The sequence below is a fragment of the Ceratotherium simum genome, chromosome 5 (assembly GCF_057802395.1).
Source record: "Ceratotherium simum simum isolate JZ-2026a chromosome 5, ASM5780239v1, whole genome shotgun sequence".
NCBI classification, from domain to species: Eukaryota; Metazoa; Chordata; class Mammalia; order Perissodactyla; family Rhinocerotidae; genus Ceratotherium; species Ceratotherium simum.
This window is the reverse complement of record NC_141904.1, coordinates 57,751,701-57,775,926: the sequence shown is the minus strand read 5'-3', so window position 1 is coordinate 57,775,926 and position 24,226 is coordinate 57,751,701. Positions and strand designations below refer to the sequence as shown.

General features: G+C 36.2%; 1 protein-coding gene across 1 annotated transcript in view; it reads left to right on the top strand.

The window, feature by feature from the left end:
• The window catches only part of DNAH12 (dynein axonemal heavy chain 12), a 211,395-nt gene that overhangs the window by 80,120 nt on the left and 107,049 nt on the right, over window positions 1-24,226 (top strand). The window contains exons 28-35 of the mRNA XM_014793143.2: window positions 237-476; window positions 804-1,049; window positions 1,367-1,486; window positions 5,648-5,757; window positions 8,715-8,898; window positions 9,032-9,172; window positions 13,416-13,499; window positions 14,048-14,236. Coding sequence (XP_014648629.2) covers window positions 237-476; window positions 804-1,049; window positions 1,367-1,486; window positions 5,648-5,757; window positions 8,715-8,898; window positions 9,032-9,172; window positions 13,416-13,499; window positions 14,048-14,236 — 1,314 coding nt within the window. The remainder of the gene's footprint in view (window positions 1-236; window positions 477-803; window positions 1,050-1,366; window positions 1,487-5,647; window positions 5,758-8,714; window positions 8,899-9,031; window positions 9,173-13,415; window positions 13,500-14,047; window positions 14,237-24,226) is intronic.

The following is a 24,226-nucleotide window of genomic DNA, read 5'->3' as shown; positions in this document are numbered from 1 at the left end:
TAAATGTTACAAACTTACAGCTAGGTCTAACTGGGTAAACTGAAGCAAACTCATGTTTAAACATTATTTGAATGTGGTTTAAGCAGTAAGTGAACCTTGGATTTAGGGTAAAGACGTTTTTATCTTTGGAGCTTTTATTAAATTTAACTTTCAATTTTGACTTAAAAGGTTAAATATTTGTCTTAACAATGATGCCCTTTCTTAAGAAAAATCATCTCCTTTTTTCTTGTCCTTAGTTTTTTAAAGGATTGGCTTCTTCTGGTGCTTGGGCTTGCTTTGATGAATTTAATCGAATTGAGTTGGAAGTGTTGTCAGTGGTAGCTCAACAGATCCTTTGCATTCAGAGAGCCATTCAGCAGAAGCTGGAGGAGTTTATTTTTGAAGGGACAGAGCTAAAGCTCAATCCAAACTGTTTTGTAGCTATTACCATGAATCCTGGCTATGCAGGACGTTCTGAATTGCCAGACAATCTTAAGGTAATTTTTTTAAGAGTGTAAATTTGTTAAGCAAAAGTAACAGCATAATACACTCAAAATGGTATAATTTTCTCACATGTATTTGTAATCTCCCATTTATTTTTCCATTTGCTATAAGGTAAATAAAACCTCTAAAAACTTTATAGACATCTAAAAAATATTAAAGTACATAAAAAGTGCTACTGAGAGAATTATGGAGTTAATGAAAAAGTGCTGCATTTGGGCAATAAACTTGAATATCAACACATTATCTTTGGATGCTTATGTTCAGCTTTAAAAATGATTTCCGTAATGTAAATAATATGTTTCATTTATTGTATACTTCAGGTTCTTTTTAGAACAGTGGCTATGATGGTTCCAAACTATGCCCTCATAGCAGAAATCTCCCTCTACTCTTATGGATTTTTGAATGCAAAACCTCTGTCTGTGAAGATAGTAATGACCTACAGGCTTTGCTCAGAGCAACTCTCATCACAATTTCATTATGACTATGGAATGCGAGCAGTAAAAGCAGTTTTAGTGGCTGCTGGAAACCTAAAACTAAAATTTCCAGATGAAAATGAAGATGTACTTGTAAGTATTAAATACAGACATTGTGAAAGCTTCAGTGGAAAGACAATTTTCTTTTAGCAAAGTTGATCGGGAACTATAGGCAGTCAGGAGAGCTATTGCTTGAGCCTTTTTAGATGGGAATGAAATGATAGTTTTTGGGTTATGTTATTCATTATACTTTATATGAATACAGAACCTTTTGGCTTGATAAGCATAGTATTGACTTAGCATGGGGATTCCATGGAGCAATGTAAAAGAAACTGATTCTTGGCAGGGCGGGGGGCTGGGTGGGCAAATACTGGCAATTAACTTATATTGCACTTTTTGTATGATTTTAGCTTCTTCGATCAATTAAAGATGTAAATGAACCAAAGTTTCTATCACATGATATACCCTTATTTAATGGAATAACTAGTGACTTATTTCCTGGTATTAAACTTCCTGAAGCTGACTATCATGTAAGTAAACCTGTGAGAATAACTTATTCTGAAAATAAATTCATTTGATGACTTAATAGTTTTCAAAGTTTCATTAAATGGGTGAAATTATTCTGTTTGGAGGATAAACCCCTATTTTGGCCACTTTACTTAATAAGAATGAGTAAATTCTGGTATCTTCTGTTATATGATACCGAGGTTAACAAGATTCCGGTCAAAGATAATGTTCATTTTAAGAGTATAAGTATTTTACTTCCTATCATGTGATTTATGATACTTACTCCTATGTATACTATAATACTATCGTGTACTTCAGCAGATAGAAAAGGTGGTAAACTGAAAGTGGCAAAACATCCTATAGTTAACATAAGGATTTGCTTCTCTAATTTAAGTAATATGCTGACTTTTTTAAAAAGGAAACAAGCCATTTCCACTTTCATTTAAATTATAGACGTTATAATGAGACGTACACATGGGTACACATAAGAATAAGTGCCTGCTGTTATATAGTGTAAAATCAAAACAAATTTTAAAATTAATTAGAGACAAAACACCAATCTCAATTTAATGTGATAGATGATAATGTGTGGCTGAAACTAAATTGTCACTTAATGGCATTTTCTATGGTAAAATGTACAGTGAAGGTTCTTTTGAGTTCGGCATGCATAAACCACCTTTTGCTGTGTGATGATTCAGTTCTTCTACCCCTTCTTTCTTTTGATATTACTGTAAAAACTTTTCTGTGTTTGAGCTGTTATATCATTAAGGCATCACTTGGCTTAAAGGCATCATTTACTTTCTGTCCTTTTTTTTTTTTTTTAATCTTCAAACTCAAATAGTAATACAGATCCTATGGCAGTATCAGATTAAGGTGATTATAGAGTGTTTTCTAACACCAGCAACCAATTCTCTGACTCTCTGGACACCAATTGGGGTTCAACAATTCAATTCAATTCTGACACGAACTCTGTGGAGTGTCAGACTCCACAGATTAAGGGCTCAGTCCTACGAGACTGCCCCTCACTTCAGACAGCAATCTCAAGTCCTGGCCACCTATACTGACTGACTAACTATAAATCAGGGGTTTCCATGACGCCCTGCCCCCAGGTTTGATAATTTGCTAGAACAGCTTACAGAACTTAGGAACACAGTTTACTTACGTTTACCGGTTTATTATAAAGGATACCACTCAAGAACAGCCAAATGGCAGAGATGTGTAGGGTGAAGTATGGGAGGTGGCAGCATGGAGCTCCCATGCCCTCTCAGGGTGTGTCATCCTCCCTGCACCTTGATGTGTTCACCAAACCTGAGGCTCCCTGAATCTCACTGTTCAAGAGTTTTTATAGAGCTCCGTCTTTGGCTCTCCCCAACTCCTCCCCCAAAGGTTGGTAGGTGGGGCTGAAAGTTCCAACCTTCTAACCACTGGGTCTTTCTGATGACTGGGCGCCATCCTGAGACTATCTAGGGTCCCCACCCAAAGTCACCTCAATCGCATAAACTCACGTGTGATTGAAAAATTGCTCATTACGAATAACAAAAGATGCTCCTGTGCCAGGAACCCAGGGACAAAAACCATACATATTTTTGTATTAAACCACAGGTGATTATCAAGATGATTCAGGATATGCTAATATGACTTTTTTTGAATCAAAATGAAAATACAAAATTTTAACATTCTCTTGGAGAACTCTTGTACTCTCATGAATATAGCAATAGATCCATGGATCCATAGATTCCAGTTTGAAAAATACTGCTAGGAGTCAGTGCTAGGAGGTACGCAGCTGAGCAGTTCCGTGTGCCTGCAGCCAAGCTGAGGCGAGCTGGGGCCATAGGAAAAAAAATACTACTCACTATACTATCTTGCTTTTTAATATGTACTGTATTTGTTTGTTTTTCCTTTACTGACTTCTTTTGGGTTTCAGGTAATGTTTATTACTCCATTAATCTCTGTTGGCTTTTTAGTTTGACTGGAGTGGTCACTTCACAGATTACGATATGCATCCTTGATTTATTACAATTTCCCTTAAGTTTGTATTTCAGAAACAATACAAGAACTTTAAATGATGTAATTCCATTATCCACTCACCCCTGCCTATAATACTATTGATATCATATATTTTACTTCCACCCATGTTATATTATAAACTCCATAATGCATTGTTATTTTTTGCTTTAGGTATTAGTATTTGAAAAACAAAATAGTCTTTCATATTTGTCCTTTCTAGTGTTTCTTATTTCTTCCAGCAGATATGTGCTTTCATCTGGAATCTTTTCCCTTCAACATTCAGAACTTCCTTTAGTATTCCTTGTGTGCATGTGGGTCCTATGGCAACAGATTCTCTCAGCTTTTGTTTGAAAATGTCTTTATTTAGCCTTCATTTTTGAAAAATATTTTCACTAGATATAGAAATCTAGATTAGCAGGGTATGCTCCCACCCCTACATCATTTTAAAGATGTTATTCCATTAACTCGTGGCTTTCACTGTTGTGCTTAGAAGTCAGATTTTTTTCTTATTTATGCTTCCTGAATGTAATGTATTTTTTCCCTCTGGCTGTTTTTAATATTTTCTCTCTTTCCTTGTTTGACTATATGCCTAGTGTTCTTTGTTTTGTATTTATCCTGCTTGGGATTTGCTGCACTTCTCGACTTTGTGGATTGATGTGTTTCTCCAGAAAATTCTCATTAATTATCTTTTAAAATATTTCTTCTGCTCTATTTTCTCTCTCCTGTCCTTTTGGGACTCCAATTACATGTATGTTAGGCTGTTTTCTATTGTCTCACATGTCTCTTATTCTCTGTTTTTGTTTTTTTTTAAATTATTTTTTATCATCTATGCTTTAGTTTGGATACTTTTTATTGACCTGTCTTTGACATTAATGATCCTTTCTTTAGCTTTGTCCAGTCTGCTGACAAGCCTATCCAATGAATCCTTAATTTCACATATTTTATTTTTTCAGTTTTAGTGTGTCCAGTTTGGTTTTATTAACAGATCTCATTTCTTTGCTTAAATTCTTCATCAATTTTTTCTGTCATATTGTCTATTTTATTTTATACATTTATAAAAGTTATTTTAATGTTCTTGTCTGCTAATTATGACATCTGGGTCATCTGTGAGTTTGTTTTATTTACTGTTTTTTCTCTTCATCATCAGCTGTTTCTTCTCGTGACTTGTAAATTTTGATTTTATGTTAAAAATTGTGTATAAGATAGTTGTAGAGGCTAAATTAGTAGCATTTTCCTGCAGAAAAACCATGTTTTTCCTTTGTCATATAGCTAGATTGAGCTGCTGATCAGTTCAATCAGGAGTTGACCTAAGCCAGAGTTTTGTTGAAGCATTGAGCTTTAGTTTACCTCTGGTTTCAAATGTCTTTAGAGTGAGAATTCTCCTGCTATATTATAGGGGCCTCCCTCTAGCAGCATTTTGGCATATAAGCATCCCAAGACTAAGAAGGTGTCTATATGCCTTTCCAGCTAAGCCCTTGATTTCTTGTGTTACCTCGCACTCAGCAAAAGCATAGGCAGTGGGGAGAACCGGCTTTGTGTTTGAGGCTCCTCCTGATTCAAATCTGTCACACAAACCCACATGACCGTTAAAATCTCTGTTGGATTCTCCTTACTTCAGCGAAGTCCCTTTGCCTATAGCAGGTCCAATCCAGTGCCCACCTATGTCTGCACTTGGAAACTGCAAAGGCAAAATTAGCTGTTGATTTGTGCTCACCTAGGAAAGGTCATCTCTGTCTGAAATTTAGATTCTTTAGGCTTATTTGTTTCCAAAGTGCTCCTGTATCTTTAAAATTTCTATGATTTTTTTAGCCTCTCTGTTTATTTCTACTTACTACAGTGTGAAGGATTGTTTGGCATGTCCTTCTATATCTTAACCAAAAGTGAAATTCTGCAAAACACTATCAAAAGGAGGTTTTTTTTTTTTCATGCAGCATACACCCAATACCATGGTGCTATGATCATTAATAACTTCTAATAGGGAATACTAATATTTTAAAGTATTTTAATTCTATTTGTTCCTCCTTTTAATTAAAAAAATAAAGCTTTAAGAAATAATTTATCAATATAAGAAGATACAATTTTCTTATTTCTAAATGAAAAGTGCATTTATAAGGCATGTATGACATGATTTATAATATCATTTTGTAGAAATGCATTCTATTTTTCTTTTATTTTAGGAATTTTTGGAATGTGCTCATGAAGCCTGCAAAGTACATAATCTTCAGCCTGTTAAATTTTTTATTGAAAAAATGATTCAGACATATGAAATGATGATTGTTAGACATGGGTAAGATTGTAGATTATCATTGTCTGCCATAGTTAGATGCTATTTTTTAATTGAACTATTAAAACAACTAAAATTTGTGAACCAAAAGACTCAGCAAACTTTGTATGCTAGGTAGGCTAGGGAGCAAACACTCCCCACCCCTGAATTCCAATCCCAGTGGCTTAAAAACAAAGGTTTATTTCTCCCTCAAGCTACAGGCCTAACAAAGATTGGTAAGGAGTGCTCGTTCAATGATGGTAGCACTAATGACCACCACAATTTGCCCTTTTGGTCATCAGATATTTTATTCACTCTCCTTCATTGCACGTGAAATACACTCTTCCCTTCCCAGGAAGACAGCCTAAATGTTCCAGTCAATCAATGAACAGACTCAAAGTTTAGGATATCTAGGTGATGCATGATAGTTTCTATATCAGATTTGGAAGTTGTTCCTCTTGATCCTATAAACTAGAAAGACAAGTTATCTGCCCTCCACGCACACAGTATTATGGTAGTGGGTTTACCAGAACAGGATTATCAGAGCTAACACTCTCACTCAGAAATTGAAGAATAGGCGACACAGCCGACACTGGTTGGTAGCAATTCTGAAACCCAGCTGGCGTGTGGGAGGGTCCCAATTCCAGAGGTAGATTGACTGTGAAACTAATGGAGTTTAAACGTCGTGTTCTCTCACTTGCAGGGGCCCCTCCAAAGAGTTATAATCATTTTGTATACATAATTTATTGTACAGGGTGTCATTAAAGTGGCTGTGGACATTTGGTATTCATAATTACAATTTTTTTCCTTAGAAAGCCTCCCCCACCAATTGTATAAACTTAAAGCCACATAAAACCTGGATCCATTTCTGCTTGATTTGCTTCCTGGGAGGGGCTTTCCAATTAACTGTTCTCCATGGACCTTGGTTCGACCTCCTGAGAGGTCTTTCCATTTTTTTTCCTGGTCACATGTGAGGTGGAGAATAGAGAAAACATCTTTGGGAGCTGAGAAATGTTTTTAGCCTATTTCCTACCTATAGAAAGTTGAGGTTTCAAAGGTCATGATTTTTTTAAAGGCAGGATTTTTTGTAAAAACCTTCATATTATGTAAAATTTCAAATATATGTAAAAATAGAGAGAATAATACAGTCAACACTCATGCATCCAATACCCAAGGATCCTTTTTAAGTCTTGGACCTTCACATGTGTTTTAGCCTACACATGTGGTTTCTTTGTCAGTAAACTCTCTCAAAAACTTAATAAGCTTTTTTTTTTTTGCTGAGGAAGATTTGCCCTGAACTAACATCTGTTGCCAGTCTTCCTCTTTTTGCTTGAAGAAGATTCACCCTGAGCTAACATCTGTGCCAATGTTCCTCTATTTTGTACGTGGGTCACTGCCACAGCATGGCTGCTGACGAGTGGTGTAGGTCCACTCCTGGGAACCGAACCTGGGCTGCCAACGTGGAGCACACTGAGCTTAACCACTAGGCCACAGGGCCAGCCCCCTTAGTAAGCTTTTTATCTATTTGATTCCAGGCACCTCCGGGTGCCAGTAGCCACAACTGCAGTCCTTATTAAGTCATACCTTTCTGAATTTCCTTGTAGTATCCTTAAACTATCAGGCTTAATTGAGGGGGTCACACCCTTAATCTATTTTCCCTGAATTATTTTATCCTTCTGAAATGATTACTGGGAACCATATTAATCTTTCTTAGGTTTTAATAAAGTGATACAATGGCCCTACCTTTAATTTGATCCTTGATGCTAGGCTGAGTAGATCTTTGTTGTTCAAAGTTTTTCTCAATTTATCTTTTACCAATTAGAGATAAGAATAAGTTGCTTCATTCAATGCTGCAAGTTCCTGAATTTCTAGACTCCCTCTCTTCTCTTTCATTCCTGCTTGGAACTGGCCATTTTTTTCTGGGCTCGTTTCTTTCTTGTAGTTTCTTGTTAAATGCAGCCATCAGCTGCCATTATATACTAATAATATTCTGTTCACTATCATTTTCCCCTAAAACTACAATTTCATTAGGTATATTATCTGTCTTCCAGGTTATCACAAGGGATAAATTTACCAAATGTTTCATCATTGTGTAACATTAATTGCCAGTCTTTTAGCCTCTGATAACAGTTAATTTGCCACCCACGACCTGGCCTCTAAGCCAATGCCATTTATTTTAGTCTTTTTTATTATGTCAAGAATACTTTCCCCCTTCTGGGTACCAATTTCTGTCAGTAAGGATGGGCTAGGTTATTCTGTAGAAGCAATCAGTGCCCAAATCTTAGTGACTTAAAAAATAAAGCTTTATTTCTCATTCATGCTATGTCCATTATAGATTAACAGGGAGGTTCTGCTCATAATAATTACTCAGGGTCCTAGGCTGTTGGAGCAGCCACCGTCTCAACATTGTGGGTCACAGCTGTGCTAGAGGGAAAAGAGAGAGCTCAGTAAGGTCCCTTCCTGGCAACTATCTATCCCCTGCTAGGAAGTAACACTCATCATTTCCACTTATTACTCATTAGTCACCTAATATTTCCATGAGAGGGAGAGGAATCCTACTATGTGCCAGGAGAGAGGAGATTCAGAAGTATTTGGCAAAAAGCACTAATAATTACTCTAGCAAGTGAAAACTGGAGGAAAGGGAATCCTTCCCACTCCTCTCCTTAGGCGACTCCAAGTTGTTATTTTATTTTAAGAGTATACAATTGTTAAGTTTTCATTTTCATTTGGAGATTTTTTATTATATTCTCTTTTATAGAGAATGGTATTAATGTAGAAAATTTGATTTAGAGATCAACCAGTTCAGAAGTTAAATATATTTTCCTCACGTCTGAGAAAAATTCATATAATTTCAAAAATTATATGTAGTAATCATATAATTTATCATAGAGTAAAATTTGGAGTAACAGTATTTAGGCAAATAATTTAATTTACAATTATTTTTTAGAATCTTATTGTAAATTGTTTCTTTTCTTTAATAGTTTTATGTTAGTTGGAGAGCCTTTTGCTGCTAAGACAAAAGTTCTGCATATGCTGGCTGATACTCTAACTCTTATGAATGAACGTGGCTATGGAGAGGAAGAAAAGGTCGTTTATAGGACCGTAAACCCCAAATCCATTACTATGGGCCAACTTTTTGGACAGTTTGACCCAGTGTCTCATGAGGTAATCTATAGTATAAACATTCTCCAGTCTTATTGACAATGCACATTAAACCAAGAAATATGAAATGTTTTCTTATTATCACTTTATAGTTTTATAAAGGAAGCTTTCCGACTCTGCCTTTTTTCCTCCTCAGTGGACTGATGGTATTGTGGCTAATACTTTTAGAGAATTTGCCTTATCAGAAACACCTGACCGGAAATGGGTTGTATTTGATGGTCCCATTGACACTTTGTGGATAGAGAGCATGAACACAGTATTGGATGATAATAAAAAGGTAAATCATGTGATTAAAAGCAAAACGGATGTACAATATGAATATACCTAACACTACTGAACTGTAAACTTAAAAATGGTTAATATGGTAAATTTAATGTTACATGTTTTTTACCACAATTTAAAAAAGCAAAGCATATGCAGATATGCTTAAGCAATGTTATGTGTTAACAACTAATCGACTAGGACTATATGTTTAAAATAAAGGATGCGGCAAGTTGAAAAGTTTATAAATTATCTTTTCAATGAAAACTATGCTGTAGCAAATCTTTGCTTAATTTTTTTTATAGAATTGAAAATATATTGTATTAAAACTAAGGTGTTAGCAGAAAGGCATAGTAATATAATAGGTGATAATAGGTTGTTAAGTGACTCCAGTCTTTTGGCTTCTTACAGAACTTTAAACTAATATTTTAGGAGAAAATAAAAGAGCTTCATTCCTTTTTGAAAACATTGAATGTTTTGGTGCTTATATGTGGTATATTACCTTAGAAGCTGTGTGATATACAAAAGAACTGGAAAATGGAAGTCTTCTAGTATTTTTTTTAATTGAGAGATAACATACATAAAGTATAAAATGTGCACTAATTTTAAGTTTAAATTTTGATTTTTTTTTACATATGTGTACACTCACATAACCATCACCTAAATAAAGATGTGTAAAACTTCTCGTACCCTATAAGGTTCATTCATGTACCTTCCCAATCGATACACCTTCCCCCAGGAGCAATCACTATTCTGACTTCTACTGTGATAAATTAATTTTGCTGGTTCTTGAATTTCACGTAAATGGAATCATATTCTTCAGTATTTTCCTTCTGTTGGTCAATATATTATCTGTGATATTCACGTTGTTGTAGTTCCATTTTATTGATTTATTTATTCTTTTTATGGCTGTATTAGTATTCTACTGTATGAATATATCACAATTTATTTTCATACTTACATGAAATAACTACACTACTAAATAAGCAAATTAATTTAAGTAGCGTTCAAACATATACTCTAGTACTTTATCATAGATGGTTGGTCATTTTTTCATATTCTTTCTTGCCTTTATTCAGTCATATTTATTGAGCTAAGAGGGGAAAGTAAACAGACAAGAAGTAGTGATGATTCAGAAGAGAGAGGTTAATCAGTAGAATCAAGTCTAAGGATTCAGAGCCAGGTGGAAGGATTGTCTCATATTGGATGAGAGGGAAGCAGGAAAGGATAGGGATAGATACAGGTGAATCTATGGATTTGATAGTGGAAATCTGAAGGTGAATCCTTTTGATGATTTGTTTTTTCTTTGTGAAGGGGTAGGCCCTGGTTCTTTGCACACTTGAGGAGAAAGGGGAAGATTTGAATTAGCCATTATGGAAAATGAGAAAGAGAGCTGCCTAGGAAAACATAGAAGCATATCTGAGTATTATTGAGAACCTGATTGAGTTGAACACCATGAGTTATTAGCAGTAGTGCCAAGGTCTGCCTTTGTGAGATTTTCTCTACCAGTCTAAGCAACATGGGTATGCGTGTAGATACTGTTGCTAGACTGGAAATACAGAAAGACTTGAAAGATATTGCTATGAGAATGGCAGAAGTACTAGACCATAGAACAGAAGCTGCTTAATAATGAGGGAAGTGAAAACAACAGGGGTATGAAAATGAAGAGCAAGTGTAGTAGGAGTCAGTGAGTGAGAGAGCTGGATGAATAGGAGGCTGCGTGCAGAGACTGGGTTGCTTGAATTTAGTATTTCAGAATTGTGTAGTTTTTCAGGAGAGAAGGTCCCCCGTATATAAAATGGATGGCTGGAGTGGAGTAGGGGAAAAGTAAGTGACGTCAAGGTGGTCAAGGATCCGAGAGACTGCCGTGTTGAAATGCTCCCCCTCATGAACACTGGATCAGTCCAGAATTATAGTAGAGAAAGATTGAGCGAAACACCAAAGGCTTTAGCTAACGATGGTTAATGCTTGGGTGCTGGTGAGCGACAGCAGTGAGCAGGGATTGTTCAAGAAGCAAGGGTTGTACTGGAGGGTGGAGTAGAAGTATTTGGGAAACAGGATGGGAGAGTGAGGAGAAAGCTGACTCCAACTCCCAAATTTGTAGTGAGTAGCAGAATGTTTGCTGAAATAATCTGGTAGAAAGTTAAAAGTATTCTAGACCAGCACTGTCCAATAGAACTTTCTGCAGTGATGGGAATATCTGCACTATCCAGTGAGGTAGCCACTAGTCACATGTGGCTATTAAGCATTTGAAGTGTGGTTTAGTGCAATTGGAGAACTGACTTTAAATTTTATTTAATTTTAATGAATTAAAATTAAATATAAATAATCACATATGACTGTTACTGTCTACGTGGGGCCTTCTGCTCGCCGCAAGACATGCCAATAGTCAAGAGGCAAAGTCGTAGGAGAAAAAGGACTTTTTTATTACAGCTTGCTAGCAAGAGGGAAGATAGCCAACTAATGTCTGAAAAAAAACCATCTTAAGGGGCACAAAGTCTTACAACAGTTATATAGGCTGGTGGGTTATAGGGGAGGGGGTGAGGAATGTTGACCTTCTTGTGTTACAGACTGCGAGTTGCCACACCAGATCTTTCAGTTTTCATTGATGATGTCTATTAGCATAGATTCTCTGTTTGGGGGTCATCACATTCCTAAGGAACTCAAAAGAACAAAGTTATCATCTTATCACAGCTGGGAGGTACATGCACAAGCAGAAGTCGTCAAATCTACAGAGCAGTTAGATCTCCTGGAGGGTGCATATCTGGCTGAGTTAGTTAGTCAGAGGTCATTCAAAGTTACAATAGGATTTCTTTTCTGCAATACGGCTTTCCTCATGTCAACCTTGTCTTAAGCCGGTATCCTGACTATTGGCTAGCATATTGGACATTCCAGTTCTAGACCATTTGTTTATTTTACAGGTAAGAAACAGATCCAGAAATGTTAAAGGCCACATTGTTGACATATAGCTAAAGAGAGGCAAAACTGGGACTAGAGTGGTGATTGTAGAAACAGAGAAGAAACATTGAAAAATAAATGAAGAGGAAGAATTTAAAAGACTTAGTAATGAAATTAATTTGGAATATTAATAACTCATAATAATTATTTAAAATTATTGAAGGTTAATGATAATTCCAAAGGTAGAAGTCAAGGAGATTGAGAAGATAGGATGGCTTTAATAATAATGGGTAAGAAAGGAATTTGGCAGAAAGGAAGCAGTTGATAAATTCAGTTTTTTACATATTTAATTGAAGAGGAATGTTTTAGATTAGAAGAAACCAAGGAGAAGGGCCAGCCTGGTGGCATAGCAGTTAAGTGCGTGCTCTCCGCTTTGGCGGCCCAGGGTTTGCACGTTGGATCCTGGGGGCGCACTGACGTACCGCTTGTCAAGCCATGCTGTGGCGGTGTCCCATATAAAGTAGAGGAAGATGGGCATGGATGTTAGCCCAGGGCCAATCTTCCTCAGCAAAAAGAGGAGGATTGGCATTGGATGTTAGCTCATTGGTAATCTTCCTGACACACACAAAAAAGAAGAAACCAAAGGGACATACCAAACACAATACATCGTCCCTGATTGAATTTGGGTTGAATAAATCAGTTGACAAGACATTTCTGGTACAACTGAGGAAATTTGAGTATTGGCTAAACGTTAGATGATATTAAAGAATTATTGGTAATTTTCTTAGATGTGATAATATTATTGTGATTATATAGAAAAGTCCTTATTTTTTAGAGATGAATATTGACATATTTGGATGTGAAATGCCATGGTATGTGTAATGCTCTTCAAAAATACTTAAAAAAAAGATGAAGTAAATACGGCAAAATGTTAACATTGGTTAAATCTAGGAGATGGTTATTGAATGTTCATACTATTATCTATTTTTCTTAATAAAAAGGTCTTCTGACAACTTTATAAAATCAGAAGTATTTCATGTAATTTTATTGATAACAAAAACTGAGATTCATATAGGATTTTACAGTTTTTGCAGTATGTCATGTAGTTCCTCTCTCCCCAACTCTATGAGAGAGAAATTTTCTCTGTTTATAGATGAAGAGGCTGAGACTCAGAGATGTTATGTATTTGCTTACGTAGTAAGTAATTGACAGAACTAACCTAGAATTACAATTTTCTGACTTCCATTCTAATACTTATTCATTATATCACAGGATATACATTATCTTATAAATAGGATAAATTTTTATCTGAGAAGTTTGAGATTTTTTAAAATAAACATTTGAAAAATAATTGCCTTTAGCTTTGCCTTATGAGTGGAGAAATCATTCAGATGTCTCCTCAAATGAGCCTCATCTTTGAAGCAATGGACCTTTCCCAGGCTTCAGTAAGTTCATAATTTAATATAACAGTATTTGTTTATTTGTTCATTTATTCATTAATTCATTTAGTTAATAAGTATTTTTTATTATGTGTCAGAAGGTGAGTTAGGCACTAGGAATACAAAGATGAATAAGACACAGTGTATGCTTATTTAGGGAGGAAGAGAAGCATACTAATAAATAATCCCAATATAGAGCTACATGTAAGTGCCCTAAGAATATGGAGGAGATGAGCGTCTAAGAGGGGAATGCATAGAGGAGGACCATGGAAAATGTTTGAGTGTTTGATCTGGTTTTGAGGGGTAACACTTCTCCAGGGAGATTGGTTGGGACCAGGCATTCCAAATCATGACAAGATGATGTGTCAAGAAGCCATGACATGTCCAGGGAACTGTAACTGCAAATAGTTTCGTATAATGTGTGTGAGGCTCTAGAGGAAGACAGGAGCCAGATCATGAGGGGCCTTACGTCATGCGAAGAAGTATGAATAACTTTCAGGTACTACTAATGTAAAAGCAACACTGGAAAAAGAAAACTTGTCTTTTTTCTCTAGCCTGCCACTGTAAGCCGCTGTGGCATGATTTATTTGGAACCCTCACAGTTAGGATGGGAACCACTTGTGTCTTCATGGTTGAATTCACTGAAAGGACCTCTACAAGAACCAAATCATCAAGCTCTTCTGAAAGGACTTTTTGACTGGTTAATACCACCCACTTTAAGGCTTCGTAAGCAAAAGTGCAAGGTAACACTGTAGTTCTCTGACTCATTCAAGTTTCTTTAGTTTCTGTTCAACTTAAGTCTAAAGTCACATAGGTAGGATAAATAACCAAAATCAGTTTCTCCTTAGACATTTAGTATCCACTTTTTAAAATTTGAAATGTTTATTGTGACAATTAGTGATTTACATGCAGTTGTAAGAAATTATAGAGAGATCTCATGACACTTCACCCAATTTCCCCCAATGGTAACATTTAGAAGACTATATTATAATATCACAACAAGGATGTTGACATTGATTCTATTGACTAATCTTATTCAGATTCCCTTAGTTATACTTGTACTCAGGTATGTCTGTGTGTGTGTGTGTATGTTTATCCCTTGGGGTTTTATTTTTTTAATTTTTTTAAAATAAAAATCATATATATTTGAAGTATATAACATGATGATTTGATATACATATCCACAGTGAAATGATTACTATAGTCAAGCTAATTAACATGTCATCTCCTCAAAGAATTACCATATTTGTGTGTGTGTGTGTGTGTGTGTGTGTGTGTGTGTGTGTGGTGAGAGCACCTGAAATCTACTCTCCTAGCAAATTTCCAGTACTGATATAGTATTATTAACTATAGTCACCATGCTGTACAATAGATCTCTAGACTTACTCATCTTACGTAACTGCAACTTTATACCCTTTGCCTAATGTCTCCCCATTTCCCCCACCTCCTATGCCTGGTAACCACCATTTTACTCTCTGGTTCTATGTATTCAATTTTTAGATTCTGTGTATAAGTGAGATCATGTGGTTTTTCCTTTCTATGTCTGGCTTATTTCACTTATCATAGTATCTTCAAGGTTCATCCATGTTGTTGCAAATGGCAGGATTTACTTCTTTTATAAGGCTGAATAATATTCCATTGTATACATATACCACAATTTCTTTATCCATTCATCCATCAACGGACACTTGGTTTTCAAATCTTGGCTATTGTGAATAATACTGCAATGAACATGGGGGCTCAGATATCTCTTTGAGGTACTGATTTCATTTCCTTTGGGTATATACCCAGAAGAGGGATTGCTGGATCATATGGTAGTTCTATTTTTAGTTCTTTGAGGATCCTCCATACTGTTTTCTATAATGACCGGACCAATTTACATTCCCACCAGCATTGCACAAGGGTTCTCTTTTCTCCACATCCTCACCAACACTTGTCATCTTTTATCTTTTTGATAATAGCCATCCTAACAGGTGTGAGGTGGTATCTCATTGTGGTTTTGATTTGTATTTCCCTGATGATTAGTGATGTTGAATGCCTTTTCATATACCTGTTGGCTATTTTTATGTCTTCTCTGGAAACAAATGTCTGTTTAGGTCCTTTGCCCATTTTTAAATTGGGTTATTAGTTTTTTTGCTATTGAATTGTATGAGGTCCTTATATATTTTGGATATTAACTCCTTATCAGATATATGGTTTGCAAATATTTTCTCTCAAGCCATAGGTTGATTGTTTCCTTTGCTGTGTAGAAGCTTTTAGTTTGATGTTGTCCCATGTGTTTTTCTTTTTGCTTTTGTTGCCTTACCTTTTGGTGTCATATCCAAAAAATCATTGTCAAGGCCAATGTCAAGGAGCTTTTTGATGTTTTCTTCTAGGAGTTTTATGGTTTCACGTTTTACAGTTAAGTCTTTAAACCATTTTGAGTTGATTTTTGTGTATGGTGTAAGATAAGGGTCCAATTTCATTCTTTTACATTAGATATCCAATTTTCCCATCATTTACTGAAGAGACTATCCTCTCCCCATTGTGTATTCTTGCCATCCTTATTGAAGATCAGTTGATTGTATATGCTTGGGTTTATTTCTGGGCTTTCCATTCTGTCCCATTGGTTTATATGTCAGTTTTTATGCCAGTGCCACACTGTTTTGATTACTAGAGCTTTGTAATGTAATTTGAAATCAGGAAGTGTGATGCCTTCAACTCTGTTCTTTCTCAGGATTATATTCAGAGTCTTTTGTGGTTTCATATGAACTTTAGAATTGTTTTTTCTATTTTTGTGAAAAATGCCATTGGAATTTTGATAGGGATTGCATTGAATCTGTAGATTACTTTGGGTAGTATGGACATTTTAACAATGTTAATTTTTTCAATTCATGAACATGGGATGTCTTTCCATTTATTTGTATCTTCTTAAATTTTTTTCATTAATGTTTTATAGTTTTCAGTGTATAGATCTTTCACTTCCTTAGTTGAATTTATTCCTAAGTATTCTTTTTGATGCTATCATAAATGGGATTGTTTTCTTGATTTCCTTTTCAGATAGATCATTGTGTAAAGAAATGCAACTGATTTTCATATGCTGGTTTTGTATCCTGCAACTTTACTGAATTTGTTTATTAGTTCTAACAGGTGTTTTTTTTTTTTTTTCTTTTTTTTTTTTTGCTGAGGTCTTTAGGCTTTTCTATATAGGATCATGTCATCTGCAAACAGATAATTTTACTTCTTCCTTCCTGATTTGGATGCCTTGTATTTCTTTTTCTTGTCTGATTGCTCTTGCTAGTACTTGTTGTTGAATAGAAGTGGTGAGAGTGGGCATCCTTGCCTTGTAACCAGATCTTAGAGGAAAAACTTTCAGTTTTCCCCTACTGATTATGATTTTAGCTGTGGGCTTTTCGTAAATCGCCTCAATATTTTATTTTATTGACCGTTTTTATCATGAATGATGTTGAACTTTGTCAAATGATTTTTCTGAATCTATTGAGATGATCATGAGGTTTTTATTTTTTATTCTGTTAATGTGGTGTGTCACACTGATTTATTTGCATATGTTAAATCAACCTTGCTTCCCAGAAATAAATCCCACTTGGTTATGGTGTATAATCTTTTTGATGTGTTGTTAAATTCAGTTTGCTAGTATTTATTGAGGATTTTTGCATCTATATTCATCAGAGATATTGGGCTGTAGTTTTCTTTTCTTGTGGTGTCTTTGCTGGCCTCGTAATAATGAGTTGAGAAGTATTCTCTCTACTTCTATTTTTTGGAAGAGTTTAAGAAGGATTGGTATTAATTCTTCTTTGAGTGTTTGGTAGAATTCAGCCATGAAGTCATCTTGTCCTGGAGTTTTCTTTGTTGGGAAGTTTTTGATTATTACTTCAATCTCCTTATTTCTTATTGATCTGTTCAGGCTTTCTGTTTCTTGCTGATTCAGTCTTGGTAGGTTGTGATCCTTTTTATTTCTGAGGCATCCATTGTAATGCCTTCTCTTTCATTTCTTTTTTTTTTTATTTACTTTTTTTTGAGGTAACATTGGTTTATAACATTATATAAATATCAATTGTACATCATTTCATTTCAATTTCTGTGTAGATTATGTCATGTTCACCACCCGAAGACTAATTACAAGCCATCACCACACACATGTGCCTAATCACCCCTTTCACTCTCCTCTCTTCCCCCTTCCCATCTGGTAACCACCAGTCCAATCTCTGTCTCTACGTGTTTGTTTGCTGTTGTTTTTATCTTCTATTTATGAGTGAGATCATACAGTATTTGACTTTTTCCCTCTGACTTATTTCGCTTAGCATAATATGCTCAAGGTCAATCCATGTCGTCACAAAAGGCCAGATTTCATCCTTTTTTATGGCTGAATGGTATTCCATTGTGTATATATACCACATCTTCTTTATCCATTCATCCTGTGATGGGCACATAGGTTGCTTCCAAGTCTTGGCTATTGTGAACAATGCTGCAGTGAACATAGGGGTGCGTATATCTTTTTTTTTTTTTATTGGCGAGGAAGATCAGCCCTGAGCTAACATCCATGCCAATCCTCCTCTTTTTGCTGAGGAAAAATGGCCCTGAGCTAAAATCTATTGCCAATCCTCCTCCTTTTTTTTTTTTTTAATCCCCAAAGCCCCAGCATATAGTTGAATGTCATAGTTGCACATCCTTCTAGTTGCTGTATGTGGGATGCCGCCTCAGCATGGCTGGACAAGCGGTACGTCAGTGCACGCCTGGGATCCGAACCCAGGCCGCCAGTAGTGGAGCACGTGCACTTAACCGCTAAGCCATGGGGCCGACCCCAGGGGTGCGTATATCTTTATGCATTCATGTTTTCATTTTCTTTGGATAAATACCCAGCAGTGGAATAGCTGGATTGTATGGTAGTTCTATTCTTAATTTTTTGAAGACTCTCCATACTGTTTTCCATAATGGCTGCACCAGTTTGCACTCCCACCAGCAGTGTGTGAGAGTTCTCTTTTCTTCACATCCTCTCCAACACTTGTTATTTCCTGTCTTGTTAATTATAGCCATTCTGACGGGTGTGAGGTGATATCTCATTGTGGTTTTGACTTGCATTTCCCTGATAATTAGTGATGTTGAACATCTTTTCATGTGCCTGTTGGCTGTCTGTATATCTTCTTTGGAAAAATGTCTGTTCAGATCTTTTGCCCATTTTTCAATTGGGTGGTTAGTTTTATTGTTGTTGAGATGTATGAGTTCTTTATAAATTTTGGATAGTAACCCCTTATCAGATACATGGTTTGCAAATATTTTCTCTCAATTGTTAGGTTGTCTTTTCATTATGTTGATGGTTTCCTTTGCTGTGCAGAAGCTTTTTAGTTTGATGTAGTCCCATTTGTTTATTTTTTCTATTGTTTCCCTTGCCTGGTCAGACATGGTACTAGAAAATATGCTGCTAAGACTGATGTCGAAGAGCGTACTGCCTATGTTTTCTTCTAGAAGTTTCATGGTGTTATGTCTTACATCCAAGTCTTTAATCCATTTTGAGTTGATTTTTGTGTATGAGATAAGATAATGGTCTACTTTCATTCTTTTGCATGTGGCTGTCCAGTTTTCCCAACATAATTTATTGAAGAGACTTTCCTTTCTCCCTTGTATGTTCCTGGCTCCCTTGTCAAAAATTAGCTGTCCATAGGTGTGTGGGTTTATTTCTGGGCTCTCAATTCTGTTCCATTGATCTGTGTGTCTGGTTTTGTGCCAGTACCATGCTGTTTTGATTGCTATAGCTTTGTAGTATATTTTGAAATCAGGGAGTGTGATACCTTCAGCTTTGTTCTTTTTCCTCAGGATTCCTTTGGCTTTTTGGGGTCTTATGTTGTGCCATATAAATTTTAGAATTCTTTGTTCTATTTCTGTGAAAAGTGTCGTTGGAACTTTGATACGGACTGCATTGAATCTATAGATTGCTTTAGAAAGTATGGACATTTTAACTATGTTAATTCTTCCAACCCAAGAGCATGGAATATCTTTCCATTTCTTTGTGTCTTCTATTTCTTTCAACAATGTTTTATAGTTTTCAGTGTACAGGTCTTTCACCTCTTTGGTTAAATTTTTTCCTAGGTATTGTATTCTTTTTGTTGCAATTATAAATGGGATTGTATTCTTAATTTCTCTTTTTGCTACTTCATTGTTAGTGTATAAAAACACAACTGATTTTTGTATGTTGATTTTGTATCCTGCAACCTGACCATATTAATTTATTATTTGTAAAAGGTTTTTGGTGGATTGTTTAGGGTTTTCTATATATAAAATAATGTCATCTGAAAATAGTGACAGTTTCACTTCTTCCTTTCCAATTTGGATCCTTTTTATTTTTTTTTCTTGCCTGATTGCTCTGGCTAGGACTTCCAATACTATGTTAAATAAGAGTGATGAAAGTGGGCATCCTTGTGTGGTTCCTGTTCTTAGAGGGGTAGCTTTCAGTTTTTCTCCATTGAGAATGATATTAGCTGTCAGTTTGTCATATATAGCCTTTATTATGTTGAGGTACTTTCCTTCTATACCTGTTTTATTCAGAGTTTTTATCATAAATCGATGCTGTATCTTGTTAAATGCTTTCTCTGCATTTATTGAGATGATCATTTGATTATTATTCACTTTGTTAATGTGATGTATCATGTTGATTGATTTGCAGATGTTGAATCATCCCTGCATCCCTGGAATAAATCCCACTTGATCATGGTGTATGATCTTTTTAATGTATTCTTGTATTCGATTTGCTAGTAGGATTTGTTGAGGATTTTTGCATTGATGTTCATCAGTGATATTGGCCTGTAATTTTCTTTTTTTGTGTTGTCCTTGTCTGGTTTTGGTATCAGGGTAATGTTGGCTTCGTAGAATGAGTTAAGAAGCTTCCCCTCCTCTTCAATTTTTTGGAAGAGTTGGAGAAGGATATGTATTAAGTCTTCTTTGAATGTTTGGTAGAATTCACCAGGGAAGCCATCTGGTCCTGAACTTTTATTTTTTGGGAGGTTTTTGATTACTGTTTCCATCCCCTTACTAGGGATTGGTCTGTTCAAATTCTCTATTTATTCTTGATTCAGTTTTGGAAGGTTGTATGATTCTAACAATTTATCCATTTCTTCTAGATTTTCCAATTTATTGGCATATAGCTTTTCATAGTATTCTCTTATAATCTTTTATATTTCTGAGGTGTCTGTTGTAATTTCTTCTCTTTCATTTCTGATTTTACTTATTTGAGCCTTCTCTCTTTTTTTATTGGTGAGTCTACCTAAAGATTTTTCCATTTTGTTTATCTTTTCAAAGAACCGGCTCTTAGTGTCATTGATTTTTTTCTATTTCTTTTTAGTCCCTATTTCATTTATTTCTGCTCTGATTTTTATTATTTCCTTCCTTCTACTGATTTTGGGCTTTGTTTGTTCTTCTTTTTCCATTTCCTTTAGGTGCACTGTTAAATTGTTTATTTGAGATTTTTCTTATTTATTGAGGTAGGCCTGTATTGTTATAAACTTCCCTCTTAGACCCGCTTTTGCCATATCTCATATATTTTGGCATGGCATGTTTTCATTTTCATTTGTCTCCAGGTGTTTTTTATTTTCCTTTGATTTCTTTGTTGACCCAATCATTGTTCAGTAGCATTTTATTTATCTCCACATTTTGTGGCTTTTCCTATTTTCTTCCTGTAGTTGATTTCTAGTTTCAAACTGTTGTGGTCAGAAAAGATGCTTGGTATTATTTCAATCTTCTTAGATTTATTGAGACTTGTTTTGTGGCCTAATATGTGATCTATCCTGAAGAACGTTCCATGTGCTTTTGAAAAGAATGTATATTCTTCGGTTTTTGGATGTAATGTTCTGTATATATCTCTTAAGTCCACCTGATCTAGTGTGTCATTTAAGGCCAGTATTTCCTTATTGATCTTCTGTTTGGATGATCTATCCATTGGTGTAAGTGGAGTGTTCAAGTCCCTTGCTATTATTGTGTTGTTGTCTATGTCTCCTTTCATGTCTGTTAATAATTGCTTTATATATTTAGGAGCTCCTATGTTGGGTGCATAGATATTTACAAGTGTTATATAGTGCCCTTCTTTGTCTCTTGTTACAGTTTTTTTTTTAAAGTCTATTTTGTCTGATGTAAGTATTGCTACCCCAGCTTTCTTTTCATTGCCATTTTCATACAGTATCTTTTTCCATCCCTTCACTTTCAGTTTGTGAGTGTCTTTAGGTCTGGAGTGTATCTCTTGTATTCAGCATATATATGGGTCTTGTTTTTTTTCAATCTAATCAGCCACCCTTTGCCTTTTGATTGGAACATTTAGTCCATTGACATTTAACATTTAAAGTAGCTATTGGAGGGCTGGCCCCGTGGCTTAGCAGTTAAGTACGTGTGCTCTGCTGCTGGCGGCCCGGGTTCGGATCCCGGGCGCGCACCGACGCACCGCTTGTCCGGCCATGCTAAGGCCGCGTCCCACATACAGCAACTAGAAGGATGTGCAGCTATGACATACAACTATCTACTGGGGCTTTGGGGGGAAAAATAAATAAATAAATAAAATCTTTTTAAAAAAAAATAAATAAAATAAAGTAGCTATTGGTAAGAATGTACTTATTGCCATTTTGTTACTTTTTTTCTGAGTGTTTTAGTAGTCTTCTCTATTTCTTTCTTCTTCTCTTTCTTCCCTTGTGGTTTTATGGCTTTCTTTAGTATTATGTTTGGGTTCCTTTCTCTTATTTTTTTTTGTATTTATTATAGATTTCTGGTTTGTGATTACCATGAGGTTCATGTATAATAACCTACATGTATAGCAATCTACAGTAAGTTGATGGTCTCTTTAGTTTGACCACTTGCTAAAAGCTCTACTCTTTTACTCCCTTCCTCCCCCATTTTATGTTTTTGATATCATTATCTAACCTCTTTTTTTGTGCATGTGTATCCATTACCCTCTTATCATGGAAATAGATAATTTTAGTACTTTTGTCTTTTGACCCTCATATTAGCTTCATAAGTGGTTGATCTGCTACCTTTACTGTATATTTGCCTTTACCAGTGATTTTATTGCCTTTTTTTTTTGATAATTTTCTTATTCCTATTTGTGGTCTTCTCTTTTTGACTTAAATAAATCCCTTGTAAGACAGGTTTCTTGGTGATAAACTCCTTTAGTTTTTGCTTGTCTGGGAAACTCTTTATCTCTCCTTGCATTCTGAATGATAACCTTGCTAGTAGAGTATTCTTGGCTGTAGGTTTTCTCCTTCCAGCACTTTAAGTGTATCGTGCCACTCCCTTCTAGCCTGTAAGTTTTTTGCTGAGAAGTCTGCTGATAGCCTTATGGGGTTTCCTTTGTAACTTGTTGCCTTTCTCTTGAGGCTTTTAGGATTCTCTCTTTATCTTTAATTCTTCACATTTTATTTATGCTGTATCTTGGTGTGGGCCTCTTTGGATTTATCTTATTTGGTGCTTTCTATGTTTCCTGTACCTAGATGTCTGTTTCCTTCCTTAGATTAGGAAAATTTTAAGCTATTATTTCTTCAAATAGATTCTCTGCCCCTCTGTCTCTCTCTTCTCCTTCTGGGATACCTATAATAGGGATGTTAGTATGCTTGATGTTGTCCCAGAGGTCCTTTAGACTCTCCTTGTTCTTTTTGATTCCTTTTTCTTTTATCTGTTCAGCTTGGGCAATTTCCTATAGTCTTTCGTTCAGCTCACTGATCCATTCTTCTGTATTATCTACTCTGCTATGGAGTCCCTCTAGTGAATTTTTCATTTCAGTATTGTGTTCTTCATTTCTGATTGGTTCTTTTTTACAGTTTCCACTTTTTCGTTGAAGTTCTCACTGAGTTCCTCCATTCTTCTCCTGCGATCAGTGAGCATCCTTACAACTCTTATTTTGTACTCTTTGTCAGGTAGATTGTTTATCTCTATTTTGTTTAGTTCTTTTTCTGGGGTTTTGTCCTGTTCTCTTATTTGGACCATATTGCTTTGTCTCCTCATTTGGCCTCTGTCTCTGTGCTTATATCTATGTATTAGGTAGATCAGCTACGTCTCCCGATCTTGGAGAGGTGGCCTTATGTAAGAGATGCCTTATGAGGCCCATCAGTGTGCTTCCCTCTCATCACCAGTTCCAAATGTTCCAGGAGTGTCCCCTGTGTGGGCTACATGTGTCCTTCTGTTGTGGCAGGGTTGCTCTTGCTGCAGGTTCCCAGGGAGGCTAGGCTGTCCCCCTGGCCAGCTGGCCCCTTAGCTGCATGTGGCTGCTGTGGACCCTTCAGTCACTTTATCGGGTGTGTGGAGCCCCAGCACAGTTGGCTGCAAGGTCTAATAGCACATTCCTGTTCCAATTTTCCTGTTAAGTGAGTAGGCCCCCAGCATGGCTGGTTGCTAGGTTCAGGGGCTTACAGTTGCTGTATGCCTCTGGCTAGCAATGCTGTTGTCAGCTCTCTCAGGATTGCAGCTGAGTGGGGCTGGCCTCAGGCATGGGAGCACGCAATTGTTTCAAGATTTGGAAGGTGGGGCTGATCTCCTATGTGGCTGTTTGAGAAGCACAAGTCTGCTGCAGCTGACAAGCCCCACCCCCCGCAGGGCCACACACCCCATCAACACAGTCCTGCCCTGTGTGCATGCCCTGACCCACTGAAGTGGACCCTATCGCTCTGCTGCAGAGGCCCCACACACTCCACCAGCTCAGGCCCACCCCTCATGCACACCCTGCCCCACAGATGCAGACCCGCTTGCCTGGCTGCAGAGGTTCCAAA